This window comes from Spea bombifrons, chromosome 12, assembly GCF_027358695.1.
Source record: "Spea bombifrons isolate aSpeBom1 chromosome 12, aSpeBom1.2.pri, whole genome shotgun sequence".
NCBI classification, from domain to species: domain Eukaryota; kingdom Metazoa; phylum Chordata; class Amphibia; order Anura; family Pelobatidae; genus Spea; species Spea bombifrons.
The window spans coordinates 29050953-29076982 of record NC_071098.1 but is presented as its reverse complement, the minus strand read 5'-3'; the positions used below and the strand labels follow the sequence as shown (position 1 = coordinate 29076982).

The following is a 26030-nucleotide window of genomic DNA, read 5'->3' as shown; positions in this document are numbered from 1 at the left end:
CCAGAGTAGGGGCTCTAGGGTTAAAAAAAAAAAAAAAGTTACCTATTTTTTAAATTATTTATTAAATATTTTATTTGCAATTTAAAAAAAATATATATATCCTCAGAGAAGGGCTACTAAAAAAATTAAGGAATGGAAAATATCAGCTATGAAGCAGAAATTCCCCCCCCCCCAAATAAATTAATATATTTTTGCAGAAAGATAAAAGTTGACAAAATCTTCCTTACACAAAAATGCAGAAAAAAATAAAAACAATAAAGGGTTAATTCATGCTTTATGTGGACGGATAATTTAAATGATAACCCGTTTTGCATAAAGGACGGGGCCCGTTTCGAGGTTATTAACCCTGTATTTGCCATTTGTTTGTATCCTTAAGTAACGCAACATTTTTCATCATCATCTAGGAATTGCAACATTTTTTTAACCTCTTTATGACAACAAAATTTGTTGCTATTTCTGTCGCCGTAACATCTGGGGATTGCAACTCTCACATTGCTCAGCCAACCAGAAATCCTCTATCCTTTTACCTCCTACTGCCAGATAACCAAAACATGTCCCGACGACAACCCGACGACAAATATAATAATAATAATAATAAATAGAATGTAATAAAACTATATTAATAGGAAAAAACTGACCCTATAGAGCCCCCATATACCTGACATTATAGAGCCCCCATATACCTGACATTATAGAGCCCCCATATACCTGACCTTATAGAGCCCCCATATACCTGACCTTATAGAGCCCCCATATACCTGACCCCCTATACCTGGCCCCCATAGGGCCACAAATTAACACTCTCATGTTCCTGGCTGGAGCGTGAATTGAGTATATCGAATAGGATGGGTTTTTCCTCCCCGGGGCTCCCTGCGAATAAGCTCCAGGTATAGGTTGCAGCACAGGTTCGTGCCCCGCATTCACATCAAGGTTGTGAAATCTCTCCGCTCTCCCCCCCCCCACAACTCTCTTCAAGCAGCAGGATAGGGAAATTTTGAAATGAGCTCATAGTCTCCGCCCCTTAAAAAACCTTAAAACCCCGGGACAGCTGGTAGCATTGATCACAAGTATCAGAACTTGGTGTCGTTAAGAGGAGTCCCATCCAGCCGGTCCCCGGAGCGCTGCGTCGATCACTTTTGTTTTTTGGGGGGCTGTCTCAAACGGGTCAAAAAATGCTCACCTTGGACTCGCTACAGTAAGTCTTATTTCTATACATTTTTATTTAACTTTTTTACTTTTATTTTACTTTTTAGAAACATCCGTTATGTCTTCTTTTAGCCTCAATTTCAAAAGGCAGACGGTCAGAGGCTTAGATGGAATGCAAGGAAGTTTTACGTTACTCAGAGGGTGGTAGATAAGTGGCACAGCTTCCCAGCAGAAGTGGTAGAAGTTAATACAGTGAAGGAATTTAATGGGATAGGAATACGTCTCCTGAACCAGCGACTGATTAAGGTTCAGGGCGACCAGGCCGGGGCCGGATGGGGCCGATCTGCCGTTATGCTCTGGGTTTCTCTGTAAAATTCTTTGTAGTTTAAAGACTTAACCGGAACGGATTTTCAAATATCTGTCGGTGGGAAGCGGATCAGACTTTGCATGGTCTGGGGTTCAGGAGATGATAGAAGTATTCGGACGCCCATTAATCATTCCCAAAATATTGATCCCAACACAAAAAGCATATTGTGGATTTGATATATATCTTTATATATTTATTTATGCATTCACTCACACTCACTCACTCACTCACTCGCACATACAATCATACATACACACTCACACAAACACACTCATACATACAATCATACATACACACACACTCATACATACAATCATACACACACACACACTCATACATACAATCATGCATACACACTCTCACACACATATATTTAATACACTACTGCTCAATAGTTTGGGGTCACTTAGAAATTTCCTTGTTTTGGAAAGAAAAGCAGATTTTGTCCATTAAAATAACCTAAAATGGATCAGAAATCCAGCGCAGACGGGGTTAATGCTGTAAATGACTATTGTAGCCGGAAACGATTTTTAATGGAATATCTTCATAGACGTTCATCACTCCTGTTCACTCCCATCACTCCTGTGTTCCAGCGGCCCTTTATCACTCCCATCACTCCTGTGTTCCAATGGCCCTTTATCACTCCCATCACTCCTGTGTTCCAATGGGCCTTTATCACTCCCATCACTCCTGTGTTCCAATGGCCCTTTATCACTCCCATCACTCCTGTGTTCCAATGGCCATCACTCTCATCACTCCTGTGTTCCAATGGCACGTTGAGTTCGCTGATCCAAGTTTAAGTTTAAAAGGCTAATTGATGGTTAGAAAACCCTTTTGTGATTATTTTACAGCCAAAAATGTCCTTGTTTTCCATGGAAACAGCTGAGTGACCCCAAACTTTTGAATGATGTGTATATATATATAAATGTATGTAACTATGTGGGTTATATTTATTTATTCGACTAACAATAAATTTAAGCAACACTCATTTAGCAGACAGAGCCCCCTTTCTCACGTCTGTTCGTATGACACGTTTTTTTCTTTTTTACCAGAACGGTAAAATTATTATTTTTTTTTTTTACATCCAGAACAGAATTGCCTTTTATGAGATTTATTTAAAATAATAAGAGAAATAAATGTGGTTCCGGCCGTAAGATTTTGACGATTGGGTGATACGGGAGAAATGCATTAATTACCCCTCAGAGGGGCAAAGTCAAAATTTTGGGGTACAAAGAAGGGATTTTCTCTTTTTATTTATTTCGGTTTATCTGATCCCGGAAAGGCTCGGCTTTTGTCTGTAACTGAAAACTGGTGATAACGCTTTAAATGTTGGCAGATTGCAAACTCTCATCACTCAGCGGGACAAAAGGGTGACTGGAAGGATCGCTTCTGCCCCGTCTCATGTAATTTGCCCCAAATGTTTTGCCCCAGAATGTTTTAGACCCTGACGTGTCTTGGTTCCTTCCGTTCTGTAACCGGTGAACCAGTTGAACGTTCCACCTTATTGGACGGTTCTGTTGGTTCCCACGGTAACAAGTCTAAGTTGAAAAATGTATGATTCAGGTCTGGTCTAAAATGCTGTATTTTTTTTATTAGAATAGTCAGCCTTCTGTTGGTTTCTTTGGCAAACTCTCTAAATTTACCACTTTTGGATGGGGTGTTAGTAGTGTGGGGGCCCCAGTTGGGCATGCACGTGGTGGATGGATGGGGTGTTAGTAGTGTGGGGGGCCCCGGTGATTGGATGGGGTGTTAGTAGTGTGGGGGGCCCCGGTGATTGGATGGGGTGTTAGTAGTGTGGGGGGCCCCGGTGATTGGATGGGGTGTTAGTAGTGTGGGGGCCCCGGTGATTGGATGGGGTGTTAGTAGTGTGGGGGCCCCGGTGGTTGGATGGGGTGTTAGTAGTGTGGGGTTCCCCGGTGGTTGGATGGGGTGTTAGTAGTGTGGGGGTCCCCGGTGGTTGGATGGGGTGTTAGTAGTGTAGGGGCCCCCATTACGCATGCATCCAGTGGTTGGATGGGGTGTTAGTAGTGTGGGGGGCCCCGGTGATTGGATGGGGTGTTAGTAGTGTGGGGGCCCCGGTGGTTGGATGGGGTGTTAGTAGTGTGGGGTTCCCCGGTGGTTGGATGGGGTGTTAGTAGTGTGGGGGTCCCCGGTGGTTGGATGGGGTGTTAGTAGTGTAGGGGCCCCCATTACGCATGCACCCAGTGGTTGGATGGGGTGTTAGTAGTGTGGGGGGCCCCGGTGATTGGATGGGGTGTTAGTAGTGTGGGGGCCCCGGTGGTTGGATGGGGTGTTAGTAGTGTGGGGTTCCCCGGTGGTTGGATGAGGTGTTAGTAGTGTGGGGGGCCCCAGTGGTTGGATGGGGTGTTGGTAGTGTGGGGGTCCCCGGTGGTTGGATGAGGTGTTAGTAGTGTGGGGGCCCCCGGTGGTTGGATGGGGTGTTGGTAGTGTGTGTCCCCGGTGGTTGGATGGGGTGTTAGTAGTGTGGGGGTCCCCGGTGGTTGGATGGGGTGTTAGTAGTGTGGGGGGCTCCGGTGATTGGATGGGGTGTTAGTAGTGTGGGGGGCTCCGGTGATTGGATGGGGTGTTAGTAGTGTGGGGGGCCCCGGTGGTTGGATGGGGTGTTAGTAGTGTGGGGGCCCCCGTCGCGCATGCACCCGGTGGTTTTGCTCTGTGTCGGTTGAATGTCTTTGCGGTTCTTTTTCTGTTTAATTTTCCGTGTCACGCAAACAGAGGGTCCCCCGGGAGCCGGGTATCTGCAGACCTGGCGTGGGTGGGGGGTGTTATATCCCGTGACCCTGGCTGCGGTGGGGAGGGGGGGGCGTTATATCCTGTGACCCGTCTCCTTATTACTGAACTATCCAAAGTCACAACGCAGACCTGTGATTGGCTGCAGCTGTAAATATTATGAATTCTCAGAAAAAGGAACCTAAAAGTGGAACTGGAGCTTCGGACGCCCCGGGGAGGAATAAACTATGAATGCTGTAAAGGGCAACCTAACTCCTGGGCGCCTTCCTCGTGGAATCTTGTTGGGGATGACGACCCCTGGCTCGCCACAATTCCTGCTGGATGATGGGAATCGTTTTTTGATAGTAGTCTGGTTACTTCTGTGCCGACCCGCAGAGCCCCTTTGAAATAGTAGGGAGCTGGGGGTGGGATACGGGTCGAAGAAGAGACCTCTGAGGCATTGATTATCTTTTGGGGTTAGGATCCCTAAATCCATTGCAAATAACCCTATGTATTATGCAATAACGGTTCCTGCGCTAATATCCATATTTTTTTTCCTCCCCAGGTTTGATAATTCACCATTTAATTTACCGGTGAGTACACTTTTTTTTTTAAATAATATATAAATTGTTGTTATTATTATTATTATTATTAGCAAGGTTTTTAGGGGAAATATTTGTTTTTAAATAATGAAATTATTTGTATGATAAATGACTTCTGATTTAAATAAAATATAGATTTTTATTATTATTTATTATTAGTAGCAAGGTTTTTTGGGGGGAAATATTTGTTTTTAAATAATATTGAAATTATTTGTATGATAAATGACTTCTGATTTAAATAAAATATAGATTTTTATTATTATTTATTATTATTAGAAAGGTTTTTTTGGGGGAAATATTTGTTTTTAAATAATATTGAAATTATTTGTATTTATTTGTATTTATTTTAAACATTTTAACCCTCGCAGTATCCCGACACGATGCTCCAGGATTTGGACTCCTTCGCCAAACATCCCAACAGCTTCGCTCCGACAAATGAGACCGAAACTCACGCAGGTAACTTTTATTCTTCATTATCTGATGCGATGAACGATCTGAATGTAAAACGACAATTTTTTAAAAAAAAATTATAAACAAAAACTCTTATTTTCTGCTGCGCAGAGGTATTTGTAGAGGTACGCCGTTTAGTAGAGGTACACCGAAGGATTAAAATCTTTCTATCGCCTCTTTAAGGTGCTTTCTGAAACTTTATTGAGAGGGTGATAGATAAGTGGAATGGCCTCCCAGCGGAAATGGTAGAGGCTAATACAATAAGGGAATTTAAACATTAAGTTTAATAGCATAAAAATAAAGTTTTTAAGACACTTTTTCAGTTTCCATGACTACAACCAATCAGCGCCTGCTTTTGTGTCACATGACATTTAAGTATTCCCTGAAAAATGTATGAGCAAATTTATCATGAACTAATAATTATCTCCGGGAAGGAGGTGGGCTTCAGCAGTCCCAGGTTAGACGAGTAGGTGGAACAGCAGCTTTACTCGGGGGGAAATTTAAAAAACTGCTCCCTGTGGGGGCCGCCCAGCGGTGGAGATTTTCACACAAAAAATGAGAAACTGAACACAATTGAAGGGGTGGGAATCTCCGGCGGGCATGTGACTGAGAACGATGTAACTGTTACTCATCGCTCGTGTATGTGGGGGATGGGGTAACAGATATAAAGAATTGTTTTGCTTTCCTAATTCACTCCTGAACTTTGCTACATTTTCTTAATCTCGCTTTAAGGTGTAGGTTACCAACTATTTTCTTTTAAATTTTATTTCTTGTAATTTTATTATTGTTTTAAGTAAAAAAACAAAACCAACAATTCTGGAAAAAACTGTTAAAATTCCTAGAGTATCGGTTGAAATTGGTTTTATGACCATATAATAATAAACATAAAAATATACATATATAATATAATACACATAATAATATAATAATATACATATATAATATAATATACATATATAATATGTATAATAATATAATATACATATATAATATGTATAATATAATATATAATATACATGTATAATAATATAATATATAATATACATGTATAATAATATAATATATGATATATATATATATATGATATAATATACATATATAATATAATATACATATATAATAATATACATGTATAATAATATAATATACATATATGATAATATGTGTATATATATATATATATATATAATATATAATATGAATATATAATATACATGTATGATAATATAATATACATGTATGATAATATGCATATATAATTATAATTAAACGCTCAGAGCACAGAAACAAAATGCAATTTATTATTTGTTTTATTATTTTAAAAAACCAAAACACTGAGCTCAGAAATAACATGTAATTGTATTATTATTTAAAAAAAACACAGCTCAGAAATTATTATTTAATTAAAAAAACACTCAGAGCTCAGAATTTTATTTATTTATTATTATTTAAAAAGTTCAGATATAAAATGTTATTTATAATTATTATTAAAAAAAAGAAATCAGCTGTTTTTGCCTCCGATTTGTGAGTAGCAGCCCCCGAACACAAAGGCCTTGTTGGGACAGTTAGATTTCATGCAAATGATTCACAGGAAATTTGCAAGGTGGCCGCATGGAAAGCAGGTCCGGGTCTCTACTACCTGCTCAGCACAATGCTTTCTGTGTCCTGCCCCGTATTTAACCCTTTCCTCGGCCCTCCCCGGGTCTCGTTATCTCGTCGCATTTTTGCTTAGGAAATCCGTAACTGAAATGGTTATTGTCTGCCGGTTATCAGCTCCTCTCTTGTTCTCCGAGTAACTCCATGGTGGTGTCGGCTCATGCGCATCCTCGTTCCTCTGTCATCCAGCCTTAGTGTCGGTTCAGGGGAAGGTTAATGCGCAGGGCGAGCTTAACATTTTGTTCTAGGTTACGATCAAAAGGGCATAGCTCCCATGTGTCCCTGTGTAGAAGTGAGCAGTCTTTACACCCCACTATAGTTAATGAGGTTGAAAAAAAGACATAGAGCTCATCAAGCTCAGCCGTTCCGCAAACCGTATTAGTTTATCCAGAAGAAGGCAAAAAGACCCCCCTGAGACCGAGACGTTCCTTCTTATGTCTGCCCCTCTCTTGTGATTATAAATAAAAGGATAGAGTAAGTGATAGTGTGTATATGTATAAAGTGTGTTTAGCGATAAAATAGCCTAAATTACCTATTTTTCTAAAAGATGGCCTTTTGATATATTTTCCTAATTAACGCTTTGGCTCCAGACACTTCTCCCTTAATCCAGAGCTGTCTCACAGAATGTTGGGCTTCTTTTCTGTTTAGATCTTTACTGGAATTGGATGGAGCCCCAGGATCCGTGTTACGACGTTTATGGAAACGGGCAGCTAACGCCTCTTCAGAACGTCCAGGTGTCCTACCTGCCGGGAAACTATTCCAACTACTGCCCGGACGCCACTGCCACCACCATCCAGCCGATGGACAACACAGCCCCCTACTCCGCACCGTGCCCGCTTCCAGAGGAGATGTACGGGACGGAGGTGAGGAGGCCACCATGCGGCATCTACAATGCTGTCCTCTATGTGAATTGTCATTTGTCACGAGTGGACAAACCGCGCAACCTTACAGAAAGTGCAAGTTTATTAATAATCCTTTAATTTATCTAATAATCTAGAATACAGAGTAGCGATGGAACCAGGAGTATTATTTTAAAGGCTCTATAAATACATTGTTGGTCGTTCGTGCGCCTTAACTGTATCAGCATCATTTCATATTTTTGGTTTTTGTGCCGTTTCCTAATTATTTCTGCATTATTTGTCATTTAACAATCCCTCTTAGTTTTTGAACGATAACCTTCGGCCGCTGTCATTTCGATGGCGGTATCCGCGCTCCACGGGGTAGGCTGATTACGGCACATTTGCATAATATCCATGAGCAAAATTCTTGGAAAACTATATAACTTGGCACAAGACCCATCTATTTGAAAGACGGTTAACGCTTAGAACGACGTTCCATCAAATAACCAGGGGATGAAGGCAACGTGGGGTTTATTTTGTTGCTATCACCTTAGGCAAGCATTGTCTTCAAAGCTATTGTTCCTGTTGGGTTCTCGTTGATGGTCCCATTTTTTTGTTGGTAGTTTTGACCATTGGAGGCAATATATTTCTTCTCGTTTTCATGTTAGTTTCTAGTTTAAGTTCAAGTCCTTTGCTGTATCAAATCTGTCCACCGAGGCTGGATTGTAGGGTCCATCTCTAAGGTTTCCACACTGAGGAACATCTTAAGTACCTGAGGTGGTCACCTTTATGATGGCACCATGGAAGGAGGCTATAGATTGAGTAGCAATGATGGCAGTCCCATTAAATATGGTGGAATGAATGGGTCATCTTCAGCTCTTCCCAAGGTGCGAGAGGTCTTCGGGGACACTCGCCAGGGGTTCCCCTATAACTAGTAATAGAAGGACTAGAAAAACGTAAAAGATAAGTCATGAACGTTCCAGATACTCGACAACAAAAGAACCACAATGTCTGGTGGACTCTTGAATACCTAGGCTATGGCCCAAAGTGTTTGAACTTGTCTTCAGGTGGACGCTTGGATATCCAAGCCATGGTCCAGGATGTTTGTTATCTTAACGTTCGCAGGCCAGCTGGTTTTAGAACTCATCCTGCTCTTCTTCTTACAGTTTACCCAATATCCCACGTACCCGATGCCCTGTAACGTCCCAAGCCCGTCTATATCTGAGGAAGAGGAATACCATAACGAACACAGCCCGGATCTGGAGGTGTCAGACAGCGAATCGGACGACAACTTTTCCCAAGGAGAGTCCCGTGGCTACGACCCAGGTATTATTTCAAAGAGTAAGGGATGCGGCTCTGGGGTAGATATACATAATGCTTTAATTTATTTTTTTTCTAGTTAAAAAAACCCCTAAGTTTCAGTTACTTACAGAACCAGAGCAAAGGGGTGAAAGGAATATCTCTCATTTAACGATTAATACTATAGGATTAATACATCCGGGCAGAAGAGGAACTAAGACTTTGGGTGACGGCCTTTATTCTTAACTGATTGGCTAACGTGAAATAATGTCCGCAGAGCCGTTAACCATCAGTGGCAAAAGCGATCCTTATACGATGATGACATAAATCATAGGGATTAATACGCATTATAAAACCGGTCATAAATCAGCGTTATATATTGGAGCCATAAAGACGTTCAGCTCTACAAGGCCAGCCTGAGCGTGTCCAAGTTATAATCGAAAATGTTTTATTGCTCGTATGGGCAATAAAGAAAAGAAAAACAATTTATGGATCTGCTGATACATCTCATGGACGTTCCACCAAACAACCCTCTGTAATGATACATTGTAGCCTGGCAACCCTGCGTTACGGGGGAGATTACCCATGAGATGTTGAGAAACTCAATGGATTTTTTTTTCCTTTATATATTATTTAAAGAAAATATAAAAAAAAAAATGCATAGTAAGTTTATCAGGTGGAGTCCACAAGGGAAGCCTGTTATGGTTTGGTAGAACATAGAAACATCAACGTGGTCCAAGGAGATAAAATCTGTGGGGTGGTCTTAAGATGTAAAGCAGTGGAGGAACGGACGCTGATAGAACCAATAAGGAGATGATTTCCTCTCGTTGGTGGAATGGATGGAATAAGAACTTTTCTTACCAGCGTTCTCATTATTTATGTTTCTTCCTCTTAAAAGGCGTGCGGAAAAAGGTTCGGCTATACAAGTTCCTCCTGGAGCTTCTGCAGAACGGGGACATGAGAGATTGCATCTGGTGGCTCGATCGGGAGAGAGGAACCTTCCAGTTCTCATCAAAGTATAAAGAGTTGCTTGCCCACCGATGGGGTCAACAGAAAGGGAACCGCAAGAAGATGACCTACCAGAAGATGGCTCGCGCCCTGCGCAACTACGGCAAGACCGGCGAGATCCGAAAAGTCAAGAAGAAGTTGACGTACCAGTTCGACAGCGTGTTGTTGGGAGGAAAAATGGAGCCAACGCTGCACCCAGTCTGTTAGAGCATTCTGCGGGTGCCATGGACGATGGGCGGTTGATGCTCCAATCTCTCGAGGTGTTTCTTTTATTCTTATTCCTATTGTGGAAAGGGAGGGGGTTGTATGTTGGCGACTCTTTGACCGGTAAGAGCCATGCCTTAAGAATCATGCCACAGAGAAGACAATCACCTTCGACATTGTGACCAAAGACAAGTAGCCATTACACATGGACAACACACTCCTGTGGCATTTAGTCCTTCATAAGTGAAATAAGAGAGGAGCCTGTGAGAAGGGAAGCGGATTAAGGTCACTTTTTTTTGCGGGAATGTCCGTAACTCCACTAAGTCCTCGCGCTTCCCTCAAGATTTTAGGCTGTCATATTTCTTGACCATGGCCGTTCAATACGCGTTGAGTTGTAGCCATGGGAAAGCTTTAATCTCTTAAAATTATATTGAATTGAGGGCCAATAACTCCCCCCTTCCTGGAGAAGAAACGTACCGGGAGCTTTCAGAACCCGGTGTCCTTTACGGTCCCTTTAAGGAGGTCTTCCTGGTTGAAGAAGGGAGAAACATCATAGCCCTTAAGCGACTTCAACCCATAGTCTAAAAGAAAATCCATCTGTGTTGACTTCAGAGTAAGGAGATCCTCTCCAATGCCCAGGTTAAAGTCTTCTCCAGCTGGTGGGACTCAGGAAGGTCCGATAAATCTGATTTTTTTGATGTTTTTCTGGAAGGATGGACCGTGACGTAAAGTTCCAGATACCGTATCGCCTGTTAGATTAAATCTCTCTCTACTCTTTTTACCATTTTGCTTTTTGGTTTTGGTTTTCTTCCATATTGGATAGATTGGGGCATAAATCGGTGATTACGAGTGGAGCTTTTTCTCATGTCGGCTACGAGATAGGAGGCGGCTCAAAGCCTCGGCCCTTCTTTATAAGAAGAAACTTTGGTTTTTTTTTCTGCTCTAGAGAAAAATAATGATCGTTTATAATCATTCCGTATAGCGCATTCCTCCAGCTTTCAAAATACTCAAAATGCATATAAAATAAGTCAATCGACGCTATCTGTATTTATTTGATTATTTCTATGACATCATCCGTTGTAAATGATCCTATTCTTTCGATATATCTATAAAAAAATACTGTTTATAAAATAGAAAAAAAATGAAATCACTTATGTGCCAATTTTACCTTGATTAATAGGATTTAGACATAAGCGTCATGGAGCACAGAAAGGTTATAATGCAAGAGAAGGGGTCAAAACATGGGGGGGGTAACAATGTCCGGATGGATTGAAGACCCCCGTCAATAATCCTGGGCGGGGATGACTAGACTTGGCCTTAATGCTGGGACATCTATGTAAGGTCTACATGGAGCAAAGAAAGGGGGGACCTTTAGATAGCTGTGTACAAAGTAAGCGGGGGCAACGTGCTCCCTGTACCCTAGGGACCTCCTTATCCCGAGGCGTATTCAATAGACTGGGATTTTGCTTGAAATACGCGTTAAAAGGGGCCAACCCCTGCAACAAGGGCTAGTTGGCCCCAAATAATGTATAGTTCAATCGGTGAGATTTCCTGGAAGTTACCCCACTAACAGAAGTATGACGGCCACAGCGCTTTAGCATGAACTCCACTAGCGTACACAGGGAACAACGTTCTGTACCATACAGCCAGTAAATAAATAAGGTGTATTAGGCAATATAATAGCCCCCTACCTGCATCACTGCCACGGCACAGGGGTAATAGCGCAGGCATTGCGTGGCATCCCGCTGCTTCATCTTTTATGGACACTGAAACGGTTAAATACGACTAATCGGCCCAACGAGCCGCCTCCGGCACCAAAGGTTTGACTCCCTCGCTGACGCCCGAGCGGAGCTCCCGTTCGTTGTAAATATGTTTGTTTGCGAGATGTTTGTTAATATATATAAAAAGCTGTAAATTTATGTTTTTTCCCCTTGTTTTGCAAAAATAAAGCAAGTGAATAATGGCTGCCTATGGAAATTTACTCATAGCTATAGATATCTATATTAACGGTGAGTTCTAAAACGGTAACCATAGAAACCGCTTATACACAAGGTTAACATTATATAGAGCAAATATTATCGCTGAAACATGAAGCGCGGTTAAGTGGGGTGCCGAGGGTCTTTTGCTTGTTAAAAGGGACAATACATTGAATACACTTAATAAGCATTCATTAAAAGTGGGGAGGAAAAAAAAAATTACTTCCCTTAGGAGAAGCTGCAGCTCCGCTTTTCTGCCGTCCAACGATTCTCATCACTGATTGGCTGATTGAAGCAATTATTTTATCATCTGGCTAGCCAAGGGATAGAAGTTGTTAAGCTGCAAACCCACTTGGGTCACCCATATGAAAGTCTATTCACATACATGGCATTTGATCTATACCTTAGCGCAGGAACGGGCCATGTCCGCTCTTCGAAGCGCCCGGCTGTCGTACTCTCGTTAGCGGCGCGTACAATAACAAGGAACGCACGGCTCAATCTTTTATTCCAGGGCTTTGGGTGGGAATGATACAGTTTATAAAATACACGGATAGAAAATATGGGCGTCTAATATGATACAGGACTTACGAAGCGGCGGCGGTACATTCATGTGCAGTTATACACGCAAAACTCTCACGCACGGACTCTAGCGGAACACTACACGAGATAAAGGACCGGCACCGGCGAGGACTGCGCTCCGGAACAAACAAAAAAAAATAATAAAAAAGTTTTTAAAATATATATAAAAATAAAAAAAAAAATTTAAAATCACCCCCCTTCACAAGCCTATGTTTAATAACGTGGAGAATTACCCCCAAAAAAACACACAAACAACAAGCTTTGTGATCAAGGGGCTGTCTCTGTAGCTTTAACCCTTTGGGTGCCAAAAGGTAGAAGAAAAAAAACCAAAACAAAGCTGTTTAGTTCGCTCTTCATTTGTAAGATGTTAAGATTTCACTTCCTTTTACGGATACAAGAGTCATTTAGAATAAAAAGTAAAAAAAAAAAAAAACAATGCGGGAGAAAAACAAAATGAGGGATCTACTGCCCCCCGGAGGAGGGGAGTGAGAAGCGCAGGAGAATCCACAAAGGGTTAAATGAGATGTAAATAGGAGCGAATGCGCGGCGGGGGCTGCTTAGGTAGGAGAGGTCCTTTTGAGCAACGGCGCTCCGGGAAACGGTTGGAAGGGATGGAACGGCGACGTATCGATGTACCTCTCGATTATGTATTAACATTTATATAATATCTTATATATTTATATATACCTATGTACAGAGGCAGGTGACGCCACCTACCCTTCGTAAGAAAAAAAAAATAGGCCAACTATAGGCCGTATAGAAAAAAAAAAAAAAAAAACAGGTTAAGAAAACTAAAAAAGGAGGTAATACGAGCCTCTGCTTCAGCCCGGAAACCGGGCTCAATTCATGGAGGAACGGTCACATCCAAAATAAAAAAAGTATATTTTGAAACCATGGTTGGAAACCATCCGGCGCTTGGGTTAATTATTAGATTTTCACGGACATCTTTATATCCACGACGCATTAAAAAGAAAACGTGATATGCGATGGGGGAGGGGGTTCTGATTTGGGACTGGAGGTGACCCGGAATGTGACAGACACTATTTTAGAGCAGCGATAGACGACAATCCCCACAATCCAAAGACTTCACGAGAACTGAAGCTTCACAACGGCCGGGGATCTCGTACGGTAAAAGAAAATCCCCACCGGCACAATCGTTTGTATGGATGCAGGAGAAGACGGTCCGTCTAATGACCCGAGGAGAAGCAGTGAGAGCGGAGGAGATGATACACAAAATGGAATGAACAAAGCCGGTGCAAGAAACAAATAAAGCACCGGATAAAACGATTGAGTGATGGAATGCTTAAAACAAAGCAAAAAGAACAAAAAAAAATAAAAATACAACAGATACATTGTCACCCTGACACGAGAAGACCTCCCCGGGAGGAGATGGAGAGACGTTAGGCGGCTAGAACCTCCAATACAGCAATAATCACCACTTCAAACGTCTCTGGGACCAACCAGAACCAAAAACCACTAGTTACGCCAAAATACTAGAAAACCGGCAAAAATAAAAAGACCGAAAGGTGTCCCGCATGCCAGGGACGCCCGTCATTTTTTTTTTTCTTCCCACCCTAAAAAAATACGAGTCCGAGACGAGTTAAAACGGCTCCGGTATAGACCCTTTGCCGTCCGCAGGCTGGACTTATACTATGTTCTTCCAGAAACAATCAATCAATACGCAAACATTGCCGATGATTAAAAACGTGTGCTTTGGCCTCAAACCATCAGAGACCCCCCCCCGCCTGCCCGTGTTTGAAGCTGAAATGGCATGCAACGATTAACGGGGTGATCGACGGCTGCTCCGAGAACCATCGATGAAGAACACGATGAGATGGAGATAAGAGGGCGAGAAGAATGACTGCCGGCGTGCTACTCGTTTGCTTAGAATCCGACAGCAGAGAGTATCCGGCTTTAAAAGACCCCCCCCCCTCGGTAGAGCTTTTGTTGGTAAGAAACGGATAACGGATACGCGTTCGGGTTAGCGTGCGCAGAAAGGTGCTCCCTTATCCACAGGCCAGCCCGGGGGGCAGAATTTGGGGAGCGACCCCCCCATCACCCCGGATTTTAGAAGGCGCTCCCGGGTCATTTATAGAAGTCACGGCAAGCACGACGAAACCTAGAAGAACCACCACACATCTTTTAAAAGATAAGAATATTAATAGTTTGCCGTCTCTTCCAAAAAGTCTCACGGTCTTTAGTGAACACGTACACAGACTCACACTCACACTCACACACAATAAGACGATCTGCAGGACCCCATCACACACGCAGGCGCATGTTTGCCCGACGCACGCTGAACCCTCCGTTTAGTGTTTTTGCTGCTTCCCTGCCGTCGGCGGACGCGTCCTCGTTGGCTTAAAACTGCATCGATAACAACTCGCACAAGTGTTTGGAAACGGCTTCCTTGCTGGTTCTCAGGGTGAGCCGGTACATCTAAAGCAGAGAAAGAGAATTATTACAGACGACCCGGAATCTAACGAGGTCTGTGCGAGAAGCGCTGGGTAAGGGGCAGGTCGGACGCGCAGCGAGGGGCAGGTTTGGTTAACGGAGGAAGCATTTCTAAGTAAAGTTACCTGAGCTTGGATGTTTGGTTCTAGGCGCAACAGGCAGCCCACTTGGACAGACTTGGTCTGGATGATCCCGGCTCCGACATAATTATCTGGGTTGGGATCCACCTTGTCTAGCAGGGCCGAGCCGAAGCCCAGCAGCTGAAACAGACAAACAGGTTACCGTGAAGCCGCACACCCGCTCCACGCACTGTCCTCCCTTTCCCTTTAAACCAGAGGCAGCCATGCGGTGGTCTAGAACCTCCAGGCCGATTCACGGAACCGCGTGCAACGATTCCACAGGCATGTCTCACCTTAGCTTTCGTCACTTCAGAGTCCATGGGGTGGTTGGCTTTGAAGATCTTCTGTGCCTCTTGCTGGGGGCTGTCAAAAGTCAAACATAAGTATAATTTACCAAAATTATTCAAATATTTCACTCCCAACTCAACTGCCATGTCAAATAAGTTGGGGAATAACCCACAAGAACCCCTTTTTATTTTCAGGAGGGCAAACGTCTACAGATAATGAACCTACAGACTGAGCTGCTTCCAGCGCTGGAAGAAGTCCTGCGACGGCATCTCGGTGGCCTGGAAGAACTTGTTCATGGTGATGGGCAGCTTCAGGGTGATATTTTGTAACGTCCCTCCGTACCTAAACGACGACCAAGAAAATGAGTCAAACGCACGGCTTTACACTCCTTACTCTTACCAATCACGCTCTGAACGGATCGCGGAGCTGCCTGTACCTGAACTTAATGTTGATGAGAGGGGAGTCGTCAAAGTCGGCCAAGCATTCAATGTTCAGCATTTGCTGGACCTGAGCACCTCCTTCTATGACCGGAGTGACGGGCTTTGTCTGGATGTTGAGCTGTGCGCATGCAGGTTAAGGACCAGAAGCGTGCAAATGGGTCTGAAGCTACCCCCCTGAAGGGCACATTGGTCTGGGCAGAATTATCACCCCTGGGCATTAAGACCTCCGCAGAGGACAGGATCAAGGGGGTAATCACCCCCCCCCCGACTTGATTGATAAAAGGCAAAACCCTGAAAGCAAAGGAGGGGTTCTGAGCTCGCCCCCGATGAGCGCTCGCCCCCCATAATCGCTCGCTCCCAAAGGATATGATTCTGCAGATCCTCCGGACAGGAGACAGTCGGGGTAAAGCTCTGGAACTGCACCGACGTTTTGTTTCCATAAAACAAGTACATCCGTCCTGTAAAAGATGTCATTTTTAGCAACGTTAAAACAAGTCCGGACGCTTGGAAGCTCAGACACCCCCCCCCCGACACCGAGGGGTGCCAAGTAACATATATCTAATAATATAGAAAATGCCACGACGGCCCCCGCTTCACGACGTACCCAAGTTCTGGCGGAATTCTGACTTGACGCCGATTTGTAAAAGCTGATTCTCAAACAGGACTCCGTTGTTCTTGCAGACGAACCTAGATCCAGAGGAACGATTAAACGTCTTCACATGAACCCCATCTATCCGTGGACTTCCAGAACATTCAGACAAGTATGTTACGCAAGAGATCATACATGTCGTGAGGGACAGTAACTGACGGACAACACGGGCGCTACACGCAAGCAACCAGAGAGGGTTTACACGGCACGGACAGGAGGAGGGCGCGGGGTCACAGCAGCCTCTCTTACTTGTTTAGGAGTTCGTCGGCCTCGGCGATCGGCAAAGCAGGATCCTCAGAGACAGCGGAACCAGAACTAAGAGCGGAAGCGGACCAGGAGAAAAAAGATATGGAAATGGAGCAGAACACGGGAGCGAGAGAGAGAAAACACAAAAACGGGTCTGTTAGGCTGGTAAACGGTGTTAGTGCCGACATCCGAAGCCCACCAGACACAGACATCAACAAGCAACGCTGATCCGAAGCGGCAACGCCTACAGCCCCTAACGGGATATTTAATAGATTGCAAGCTCACAAGAGCAGGGCGAAGGTAACAGCGCTACGGAATCTGCCGGTACTCTAAATAAATGGAATCTAATCTAATAGAAAAATTAATTTTATTCTCTTTCTCTTCCCAATAAGTTGCTTTCCGTGCAGTTATCTTTCCTGGCAGATATAGGAAAGCGCTGTATTTATATTAAAAGCCAAATGCATAGATTAACCGCTTCGCTGCCGGTTGGGGAGGTAACAACGGCCCGGCGTCGCTCGCTAATTGTACCGGGTACGAGAAGGCAACGTGCTACCTCTTCTATAAAAGTGTGACGGAGTCAGCCCCTTACTCTGAAGGCTGGGCTGCATCGGCCAATAGAGAAGCAGGACTCTCAGGGGGCGGGTCCAAGTCGCTGCGCGCCATCCAATCACAGGTAGGCACACCAAGACAGACAAAGACAAGACAGTCCACGAGCAGCGAGACAGCGTAGAAGAGACAGAAGACAAAAGACCGAGAGAGACAAAGAACCTACATGCAATTAGACAGTTGGCACAAAAATCACAAAAAAGACAGCAACGCGCACACAAAAGCACCGCAGAGAGCTGAACACAAACATAACACCGACTTAATAATACGGCCGGCGATCACAAAAGCCGCGTATTTCGTAGTATTTACACACACGTTTCCACCTTGCTTCCCGGTTAAAGCGCTTTGTCACGTTACCTTAGGAAGTGATCCTCGGCACCGGGGGCTACAGACACGGAAGCAGGCGGGGTGTCAAATACATCAACCAGCAGGTTAGTGGAACCGGGCGCGGCGGACGCGGTCACGGGGGCGCTTCGCAGGCCGAGGAGGTCCGCCGACGGCGAAGGTGTGGACTGTGAACATATGAAGAGCGGTTACGGTCCATATTCCTTAACCGGTATGTCTAATGAGCACACCCTACACCTTCATCACTCCTAACCGTAACCTCTGCATGTTCTACGTAGACCGGCACAGAGCCGTTACAGCGAGGTAAAGCTGAGGTAAAGCTGCCGTATCCTTACCGCGGAGCTGGCTGTAGGCTCAACCCCTCCGTTGACTTCAGCGTTCTGATCTTTCTTTGTGTCGTCGAGCTCGCTGACCGCCCCCGGTCCCTTCTTCTTCTTCAACTTGGCCAGGATGGAGGACTCGCGCTCAGGGAACGGAGGCATCTCCTCCAGGACCGTAGCCTGCCCAACGACAAACCCACGAGAGGCTGTAAATCACACACCACCTTAACAAAGAGTTACGACAAAAAACGGCCCACAACCCGTCTCTTCGGGGGCTTCCGTGGGGCTCATTCCATGGGAAATCCTCGCTCGCTCCTCGGTGGATCAAATGAGCTCATGAAGCGCTCACCAGGACATCCGTGCTGGCGATGGAGCTGAGCTTCAGGTATTCCACCGCCCTCTGCTGCAGCTCGACGTCCGCGTTCCTGATCTGGCTGTCGGAGCGGAGAACGTCTTGGATGGTCGTCTTGGTCTCGGGAAAGAGGTTAATGAACTTGATGTAGGTCGAGAGGAGGAGCGCCCTGGTGGACACGCTGCACAAATGGAACTTGGAATGAAGCAGGTTGAACTGTACCAAGGGGCTGCAAGTAGAAGAGGGCCGTTATTAGACCGGGGACCTACCGGAATGAGAACGCCTCGCGCCACGTTATCCGAGCAAGAGGAATCCTCACGAGGTTAGCGACACTAGCGCCAACACGCTAGATATATATATTTTTTTTTCTTTTAGATTTGCTGACGCAGACTTTTATCGAATCCTACCTTGACCTGGGGTCTCCTGCGATAAGGTTGCCGAACTCGCCCAAAATGTAGCCCCCCACCTTCACCATGTTTTCGTGGCACGCAGGGGCCTGCAAAGCCTGGAGAGAGGCACAGGACTGAGTCAGCGGCTAATTACAAGAAGGTGTTATTAACAGACGTCGTGCTTTTAGAGAGAGTTGTTAGCTTTATCCCTGCGTGGCGGAGAAATTATTTAGCATATAAATTACGCCAGCAAACAGCGCGTCAAGCCACGGCTGAATATCTGTTCTGTTTGATGAACGAGTGGCTCTCAGCAGGGGTTCTGGATACAGAATAAGCCCAAACAACTAAAATGTCCCAATATCACGATAAATGGTGTTATTTTTTACCTCAAAGACCGTTTTCGCGGCGTAACCTTGTACATCGTCCCGGTTGATGACGATCTGGATCACCCGGTACCAGACTTCTTCGCTTACGTAGTCCCCGGCAATGCGGATCAGATTCAGAATGGTGTCTACGTACCAGCTGTAGTCCACGGCGTATTTCTCGGCCAAGATGGCGACTTTCAGAACCTGGGGAAAAAGAAACAAGAAGCCAAGATGTTTTTATCCCCTGCAGCGACGCTCCGGTTGGAGAAGGCCGCCATGTTTTTGGTTCAAGCTGCGTTCTGCGGCCCCCGTATCGGGGTATTAGAGAATATTCGGGAGTTAGCGTTCCACGCGAACTTACCATCTCCTCTCGTATGGAATAGTCGGCCGTTTCCAGGTAGCTGAGCATTTCCGAGACGATCTGCTTGGCGTTGGTCCGGTCGCACATGGCGTAAAGGAGATCCGCGGCCCGCTGCCTCACGCTGACGTCTCGCTCCGTCTGCGGGAGAAAACGCGGAGACGGGATGAGACAAACACGGATAGCCCCAGAAGACCGGAGAACACGCATGTAGCTTAAAAACGTGTTCGATATGTTATACAGGAGCACAAAACACAGAATAATCCTGAATAAAACAAAGTATTTAGCACCACTAAGGTCAAAGGCAGAGCTGGAATCTCGGAGCCACGTGGAAGAGATCGATAATATTATTAATAATAATGTTTATTTAATTTAAAAAAATACACTAAACGGTAGTCACCAGCAGTAACACTTTAGGAGTCACATAATACCATAGGACAGGGGTGTCCAACCTGCGGCCCTCCAGCTGCTGCAAGACTACATCTCCCATAATGCTCCTTCAGCTAAGGAGCTGGCTGAGGAGTATGGGAGATGTAGTCCTGCAGCAGCTGGAGGGCCGCAGGTTGGACACCCCTGCCATAGGATATAGGGATCAGATACACTAAAATAGGATAAGGGGATAAGAAATTGTTAGATACAACATTATATAGAATATATATATATATATAGACAGGACATGGCAGACATGACGGATATGTTTGTACTTTAATCACATTATCGACAGCTTTGTTTGGCTCACCTTTAGGGCATTGATGACGGTCTCAATGTGCGTCTTCACGGCCTCGTGGGAGAATTCGGAGCTGGCCAGCGTGCACATGCTCTCCAGGGCCAGGTAGCGCAGGTTGGTCTCGCGGTGCTGCAGGAACTGGCCGAGCTGGTTGCAGGCTCTGACCAGCAGGTTCGGTTCGCTGGGAGGGAGGACAGGGGATCGGGTCAGCCATGTCCAGGACAGGGACAACAATGGAATCTAAATACAGAAGTCACATCTGCCTCGCGTGAGCCACTTTGTGTGTGATTACTGTTCACAGGGGCCGCCTAGTCAGCCAGCTTTTGATATACGCCGGGTCCGACATCTAATGCACACGCGGGAAGAATACATCTGCCATCCCCAGTACAAAAGGGAAACGTAAAAATGATGAACTCTAACATGCATTGAATTAAAAACTTGGGCCTGAAGGGTCAGTTTAATGTAAAGGGGTCTGAGGACAGCACCACTAGTCTGCACGTTCTTTCACTCCAGTATCCCGGGGTAAATACATTTCTGTAATTCTAATATGAACACTAACAGATCATATGCTGGGATTAAGGCTGTAAACGTGTATGAGATTATTCTTCTCCTTGATGTCATTTCCTTGAGCCATGTGACATCATACAAATAAGTATTTGCATTCCTGCCAGCACAGCGATGCCACAAAGGAGGCAAGGCCAAGTATTTTGATGGCCTTCTGAATATATTTTACCTGTCATAGTGGATAATCAGGCTGATCGCTTCAAAAAGAATAGCATTCTTAGCGTTGGAATGTTGGACCTTCTTTGATTTCGGGGGCTCCTGGGCTTTGTTTAAGATGGTCTCCAGACATTCGACTAGCCGGCCCTTCACAGCAGCGTCCTCTGGAGGAGGAAACGTACGTTAGACCTGGAGGCACGCCGTACAATAAACCTCAAGGTTCGGACGGATGAGATTTTACCTGGAGGGGGGTAGCACTGGAGCAGACGAAGAAGCTTCACAGAGAGCCAAGGAGCGGGGACGAAATAATACGTGTAATCCTGCAGGTCTGTGGAAGCTGATGAGACAATCTGAAGAGGAGGTCTACGGGTTAGGCCGTGGTGTGGAAAAACTTAACATATCTCTCAATTTTCAGCATCGCGATGGTCTTTAAAGAGCAGAAAAAAAGATCATTTACCCGGCTCAGCCTGGAGACCGCCAGCGACACGCAGGTCTTGAAGTCATCGGGGTTCTTCCTGCAGAGGCAGGTGATGAGACTGACAGCGGCCGTCACCACTCCCTGAGACACGGACAGGAGTGAGATTAAGGGTCCTGAACACATTGAGCACGGAGAAAGGACTAGCGAGATCGGGTGCGATAGAAACATAAACACACGGGAGATGCAGAACACTTAGGAGGAGTAACGCGAGAACCGGGGGGGTCATAGTCTAGAACCAGAGGGTCAACGGCTTGGCAGGAGACCTGCATCTACTTATAACGTTAGAACAGATGACCGTACCATGTGCTGATCGTTAAGCAGATGAACCACGCGGGACGTCCATTCCCCCATCGGCACCAGATCAGGGGACGTCTTGTAGAGTCGGAGCAGGCAGAGAGCGGCGCTCTGCTTCACGCTGTCCATGGTGTCTCTGTTAAGCGAGCGTCACAAACACGGCAGCTTATAAATAAAAAGCACATTCGAGAAACACCGGGGGGGTTCTGGGTGTACAAAAATATGTTAATCAATTGGACAGACGCGTAAAATAATCCAGAGGGAGTCTGTACTCAGCGGAGTATGAGTGAACAGTAAAATAAATCCTATATTATAGACACGCTACGGGGTTACAAGAGGGGTAATATTCCAGATGACGGGGCGTTCTCACCCGGCGACTAGTATCCTCGGGATCTCGGACGCGAAGGCCTCGGCCATTTCTCGGCTGCCCACGTTGGCGATACAGTGCAGCGCCAGACACATGAAGGTCGGGTTCCGGCTCGCCAGGTCGTTTTTGATAGCGTTGTTGATGAGGCGAATGAGTTCGCTGTTGGAGTTCACCAGCACGGATATGAAGAGGTAGCCCTGTCGGCAAGAGGGACATTCTGTGTCATTTGTTGGCCAAAACGTTCGTCGACTTAACTCTGTCTTTAAATCCACCATAAAGAAGCATTATTTCACGCGGCAATAAATTATATTTTGTTTCGTAGAAACATAGAATCTGCTGGCAGATCGGCCCCCTGTTCGGCCCCCGTCTAGTCTACCTGTTCTTCCTGCTGTAAAGACTCAGACCTTAATCAGTCGTTGGTCTCGTCTTAGATTCAGGAGCCGTATGTCTATCCCATGCATGTTTAATCCCCTCGCTGTATTACCCTCTACCACTTCTGCTGGGAGGCTGTTGCATCTATCTACCACCCTCTCTGTAAAGTAGAACTTCCTTTTATTCCATATATAAGCCTCTTGCCGCCTAGTCTTAGATCACAGCCTCTTGTTCTAAGATCTCCCCTCCTGTACTTTGTTAAACCCCTTTTGCCTTTAGAAACAGCCTTTTTTGTGCATTAAGGTGAGAATTCTGGGGCGTATCGGGTTTATTTTGCGTCATTATCCAGAACGTACGATCTGCTTCTCCGTGTACTTGTTGGAACTCAGTAAGTTCACGGCTTCCATGTGTCCGAAGTCGATGTCGTGGCCCAGGAGGAAGATGAAGAGGAGCTTGCAGACATACTTCTTTTTACTGTATCCGTCCAGGGCTTTGTCTCCTATGAAACATAGCGACACAGAGAACAGAGCGTTAGAAATCAGCCGCCCGCAAACCCGAAAGTCACCGGAACGCGCATTTCCGAAAATAGATTATTTACAAGACGCAAAAACGAGTCCCGTGATTTCTGCAATCAACTGCAGTCGGTCTGGAGAGATCTCATAAGATATTAGACGGTAAACAGACCCCCCGAGTCTGAGCGATCAAATACCAGAAAATATAACCTCCCACGTTATCGGGAATGCTTTATAATAAACAAAAACCAACACCAACGGTCAAAAGTTTGGGGTCATGCAGGGTCCTTGTTTTGGGGGGGGGAAGCAGATTTTGCCCATTAAAAATGGATCGGAAATCCAGCGCAGAAGGGGTTAATGTTGTAAATTACTATTGTAGCTGGAAACGGCTGATTTTTAATGGAATCTCTTCATAGGCGTACAGAGGCCCTTTATCACTCCCATCACTCCTGTGTCCCAATGGCCCTTTATCCCTCCCATCACTCCTGTGTTCCAATGGCCCTTTATCACTCCCATCACTCCTGTGTCCCAATGGCCCTTTATCACTCCCATCACTCCTGTGTTCCAATTGCCCTTTATCCCTCCCATCACTCCTGTGTTCCAATGGCCCTTTATCCCTCCCATCACTCCTGTGTTCCAATGGCCCTTTATCACTCCCATCACTCCTGTTCACTCCCATCACTCCTGTGTTGCAATGGCCCGTTCTGTTTAAGTCTAAAAGGCTAATTGATGGTTAGAAACCCTTTTTGTGATTATGTTACAGACAGAAATTTACTTGTTTTCCATTAAACCAGCTCAGTGACCCCAAACTTTTGGACAGTAACGTGTATAAAAACCAGGTAAGCCTCGTCCCCCGGGGGTTAAGGAACCGGATCCTTCATTCTGTTTAACAGAAGCTTTTCCCCCCTTTTTATTGATCCCAAGCTGACATAGCGAGCCGCGCTGCGTGAAGACGACGCTCTGTTGTATCACACGATGGGTTAATAACGCTTGGATCAGCGAGGGCCGTACGCACCCTTAAACTTGGACCGTATGTTGGCCAACTCCTTGTTGATTCTCTTAATTTCAGCTTCTTTACTTTTACCTGCGAAGGAAGAGAAAACACGTTAGATGCGAGCCGGGGGCCGGGAACTTTATTGTTGCGGATGTTGCTGGTCCGTGATTCCTGTTCATACGTGTCACAAACACGTTTTAAAAGGCACGTGGAGTTGGATCTTCTCCCCACACGCACGGCATAAACGTGACAGCAGGTCGGCCCCATTCGGCCCCCGTCCAGTCGCCCGTTGTTTCTGCTGTAAAGACTCAAACCTTAATCAGTCGTTGGTCTCGTCTTAGATTCAGGAGCCGTATGTCTATCCCATGCGTGTTTACTCCCCTCGCTGTATTACCCTCTACCACCTGGGTACAGGAAGCATAATGAATAGAGTGTGAGTGACAGTCTCCCCGCTCTCTATGCAGAGACAGCCCCAGAGCGCCAGCACCACCACGAGACTGTCCACCTTCTCTGCGCTTATTGGCAACTTTCACACAGCCAGCGAAGTCACCACCATTTACTCCATCACCAACTATGCAGATTTAAACATGCCCGCCGCCCAATGCCAGTTCCCCCGGCCACCCAATGCCAGTTCCCCCAGGCCGCCCAATGCCAGTCGCTTTGGTCGCTCCAACTTGCCTGATGCCAGTTCCCCCGGCCACCCAATGCCAGTTCCCCTGGCAATCGCCTTGGCCACCCAGCGTGCCCAACTCCTGTTCCCCGGCTGCCCGACGCCAGTTCCCCCGGCCACACGCAGTTCCTCCAGCCAACAATATTCACTCCCATTTACACGCTTTCATTCATACAGGGCTGACTTAGGATAACCACCATTCAAAGCGCGCTACGGCGGCCAGCGATCGCTCCTCTTTTTGCCTGTCATCGATAGACATCATCAGCACAGGTGACGACGGCAGGAAAACTGCCCCCCATTCGCACCTCATTGACAGCTAAAATCAGTGAGCGGTGCCCAGCCCTCCCTACATGCCCAGTGACACCCATTTGCCCACTCGCTGGCAGCAGGTAGTCACACTCGCCCCCAAGGTCTGTGTACAGCCCCCACCCTCATAGTTACTGCCCCCATATACTCCGAGTTGCCCCCATGAGGTGCCCCGTGCCCAGCCGTCACTCACAGTTCCTGATGTCGGAGATGAACACGGCCAGTCCCCGCATCCCGTCACCTTTGGACACCGCCGGCATCTTCCCTGCTGAGTGCGCTCACCGTGCAGCAGCCTGGGCGGGGGCACTACTTCTGGCTAGGGGGGCAAAAAGAGGATAGGGAGGGCAAACGTGACAGGGTCCAAAAAATACCGGTGGGGAACAGCGGAAGCGCGACACCCCGCGGCCAGCGATAGAATGGGTGAAAATACGGTACGAGGACTCAAGCCTGCAGCAGGGAAGGGACCCGGAGAGCAGCAGGAAATCCGCCGCGAGCGCCGCTGCCACCCTCGCTCTCTGGCCATTGGACAGGACTTGTCGTGTCCCTTTGCTCATTGGCTAAGCTTTATGTCTGTCAGTCGCGCGAAGGGAGGGCGGTTCCACAGGGTGTGTGACTGGGAAATGGCGTCACTTTTCCAACTCAGTGTATTAATCTGCGCCTGCGACGCCTCCACCTAGGACTGCTTTCTTATTGGGCGTATGGAATGGACTATGAGGCTGCCATTGGCCAATATGTGACATGGGGTGGGGACAGTCCAGCCCACAGATGCCATGTTTGAGTTAACGGTTTTTGCCAACCGTTTAAAGGGA

The 26030-nt window shown here is 45.9% G+C and overlaps 2 protein-coding genes across 4 annotated transcripts; one reads left to right on the top strand and one right to left on the bottom strand.

Moving 5' to 3' along the window:
* Nucleotides 1-1079: 1079 nt before the first annotated feature.
* LOC128470303 (transcription factor Spi-B-like) lies at nt 1080-10578 on the top strand. The gene is made up of 6 exons (XM_053452168.1): nt 1080-1195; nt 4806-4833; nt 5211-5298; nt 7597-7811; nt 8954-9113; nt 9985-10578. The coding sequence occupies exons 1-6, from the start codon at nt 1173-1175 to the stop codon at nt 10299-10301; spliced, it is 831 nt and encodes a 276-aa protein (XP_053308143.1). The 5' UTR covers nt 1080-1172; the 3' UTR covers nt 10302-10578.
* Nucleotides 10579-14993: 4415 nt separating this feature from the next.
* AP2A1 (adaptor related protein complex 2 subunit alpha 1) lies at nt 14994-25730 on the bottom strand. 3 transcript variants are annotated; one of them, XM_053452332.1, is made up of 24 exons: nt 25415-25730; nt 24267-24335; nt 23096-23238; nt 22371-22564; nt 22007-22136; nt 21686-21787; nt 21470-21578; nt 21242-21392; nt 20521-20689; nt 19785-19922; nt 19445-19627; nt 19077-19174; nt 18667-18898; nt 18333-18497; nt 18010-18164; nt 17636-17698; nt 17050-17115; nt 16756-16838; nt 16521-16609; nt 16148-16272; nt 15937-16053; nt 15717-15786; nt 15430-15564; nt 14994-15289 (listed from the first exon to the last, which is right to left on the bottom strand). In XM_053452332.1, exons 1-24 carry the CDS (start codon nt 25479-25481, stop codon nt 15212-15214), a joined length of 2931 nt encoding a protein of 976 aa, XP_053308307.1. In that variant the 5' UTR covers nt 25482-25730; the 3' UTR covers nt 14994-15211. The 3 variants fall into 3 exon arrangements, with proteins under 3 accessions (XP_053308307.1, XP_053308308.1, XP_053308309.1); XM_053452333.1 differs by lacking the exon at nt 17636-17698; XM_053452334.1 differs by lacking the exons at nt 17050-17115; nt 17636-17698.
* Nucleotides 25731-26030: the final 300 nt, after the last annotated feature.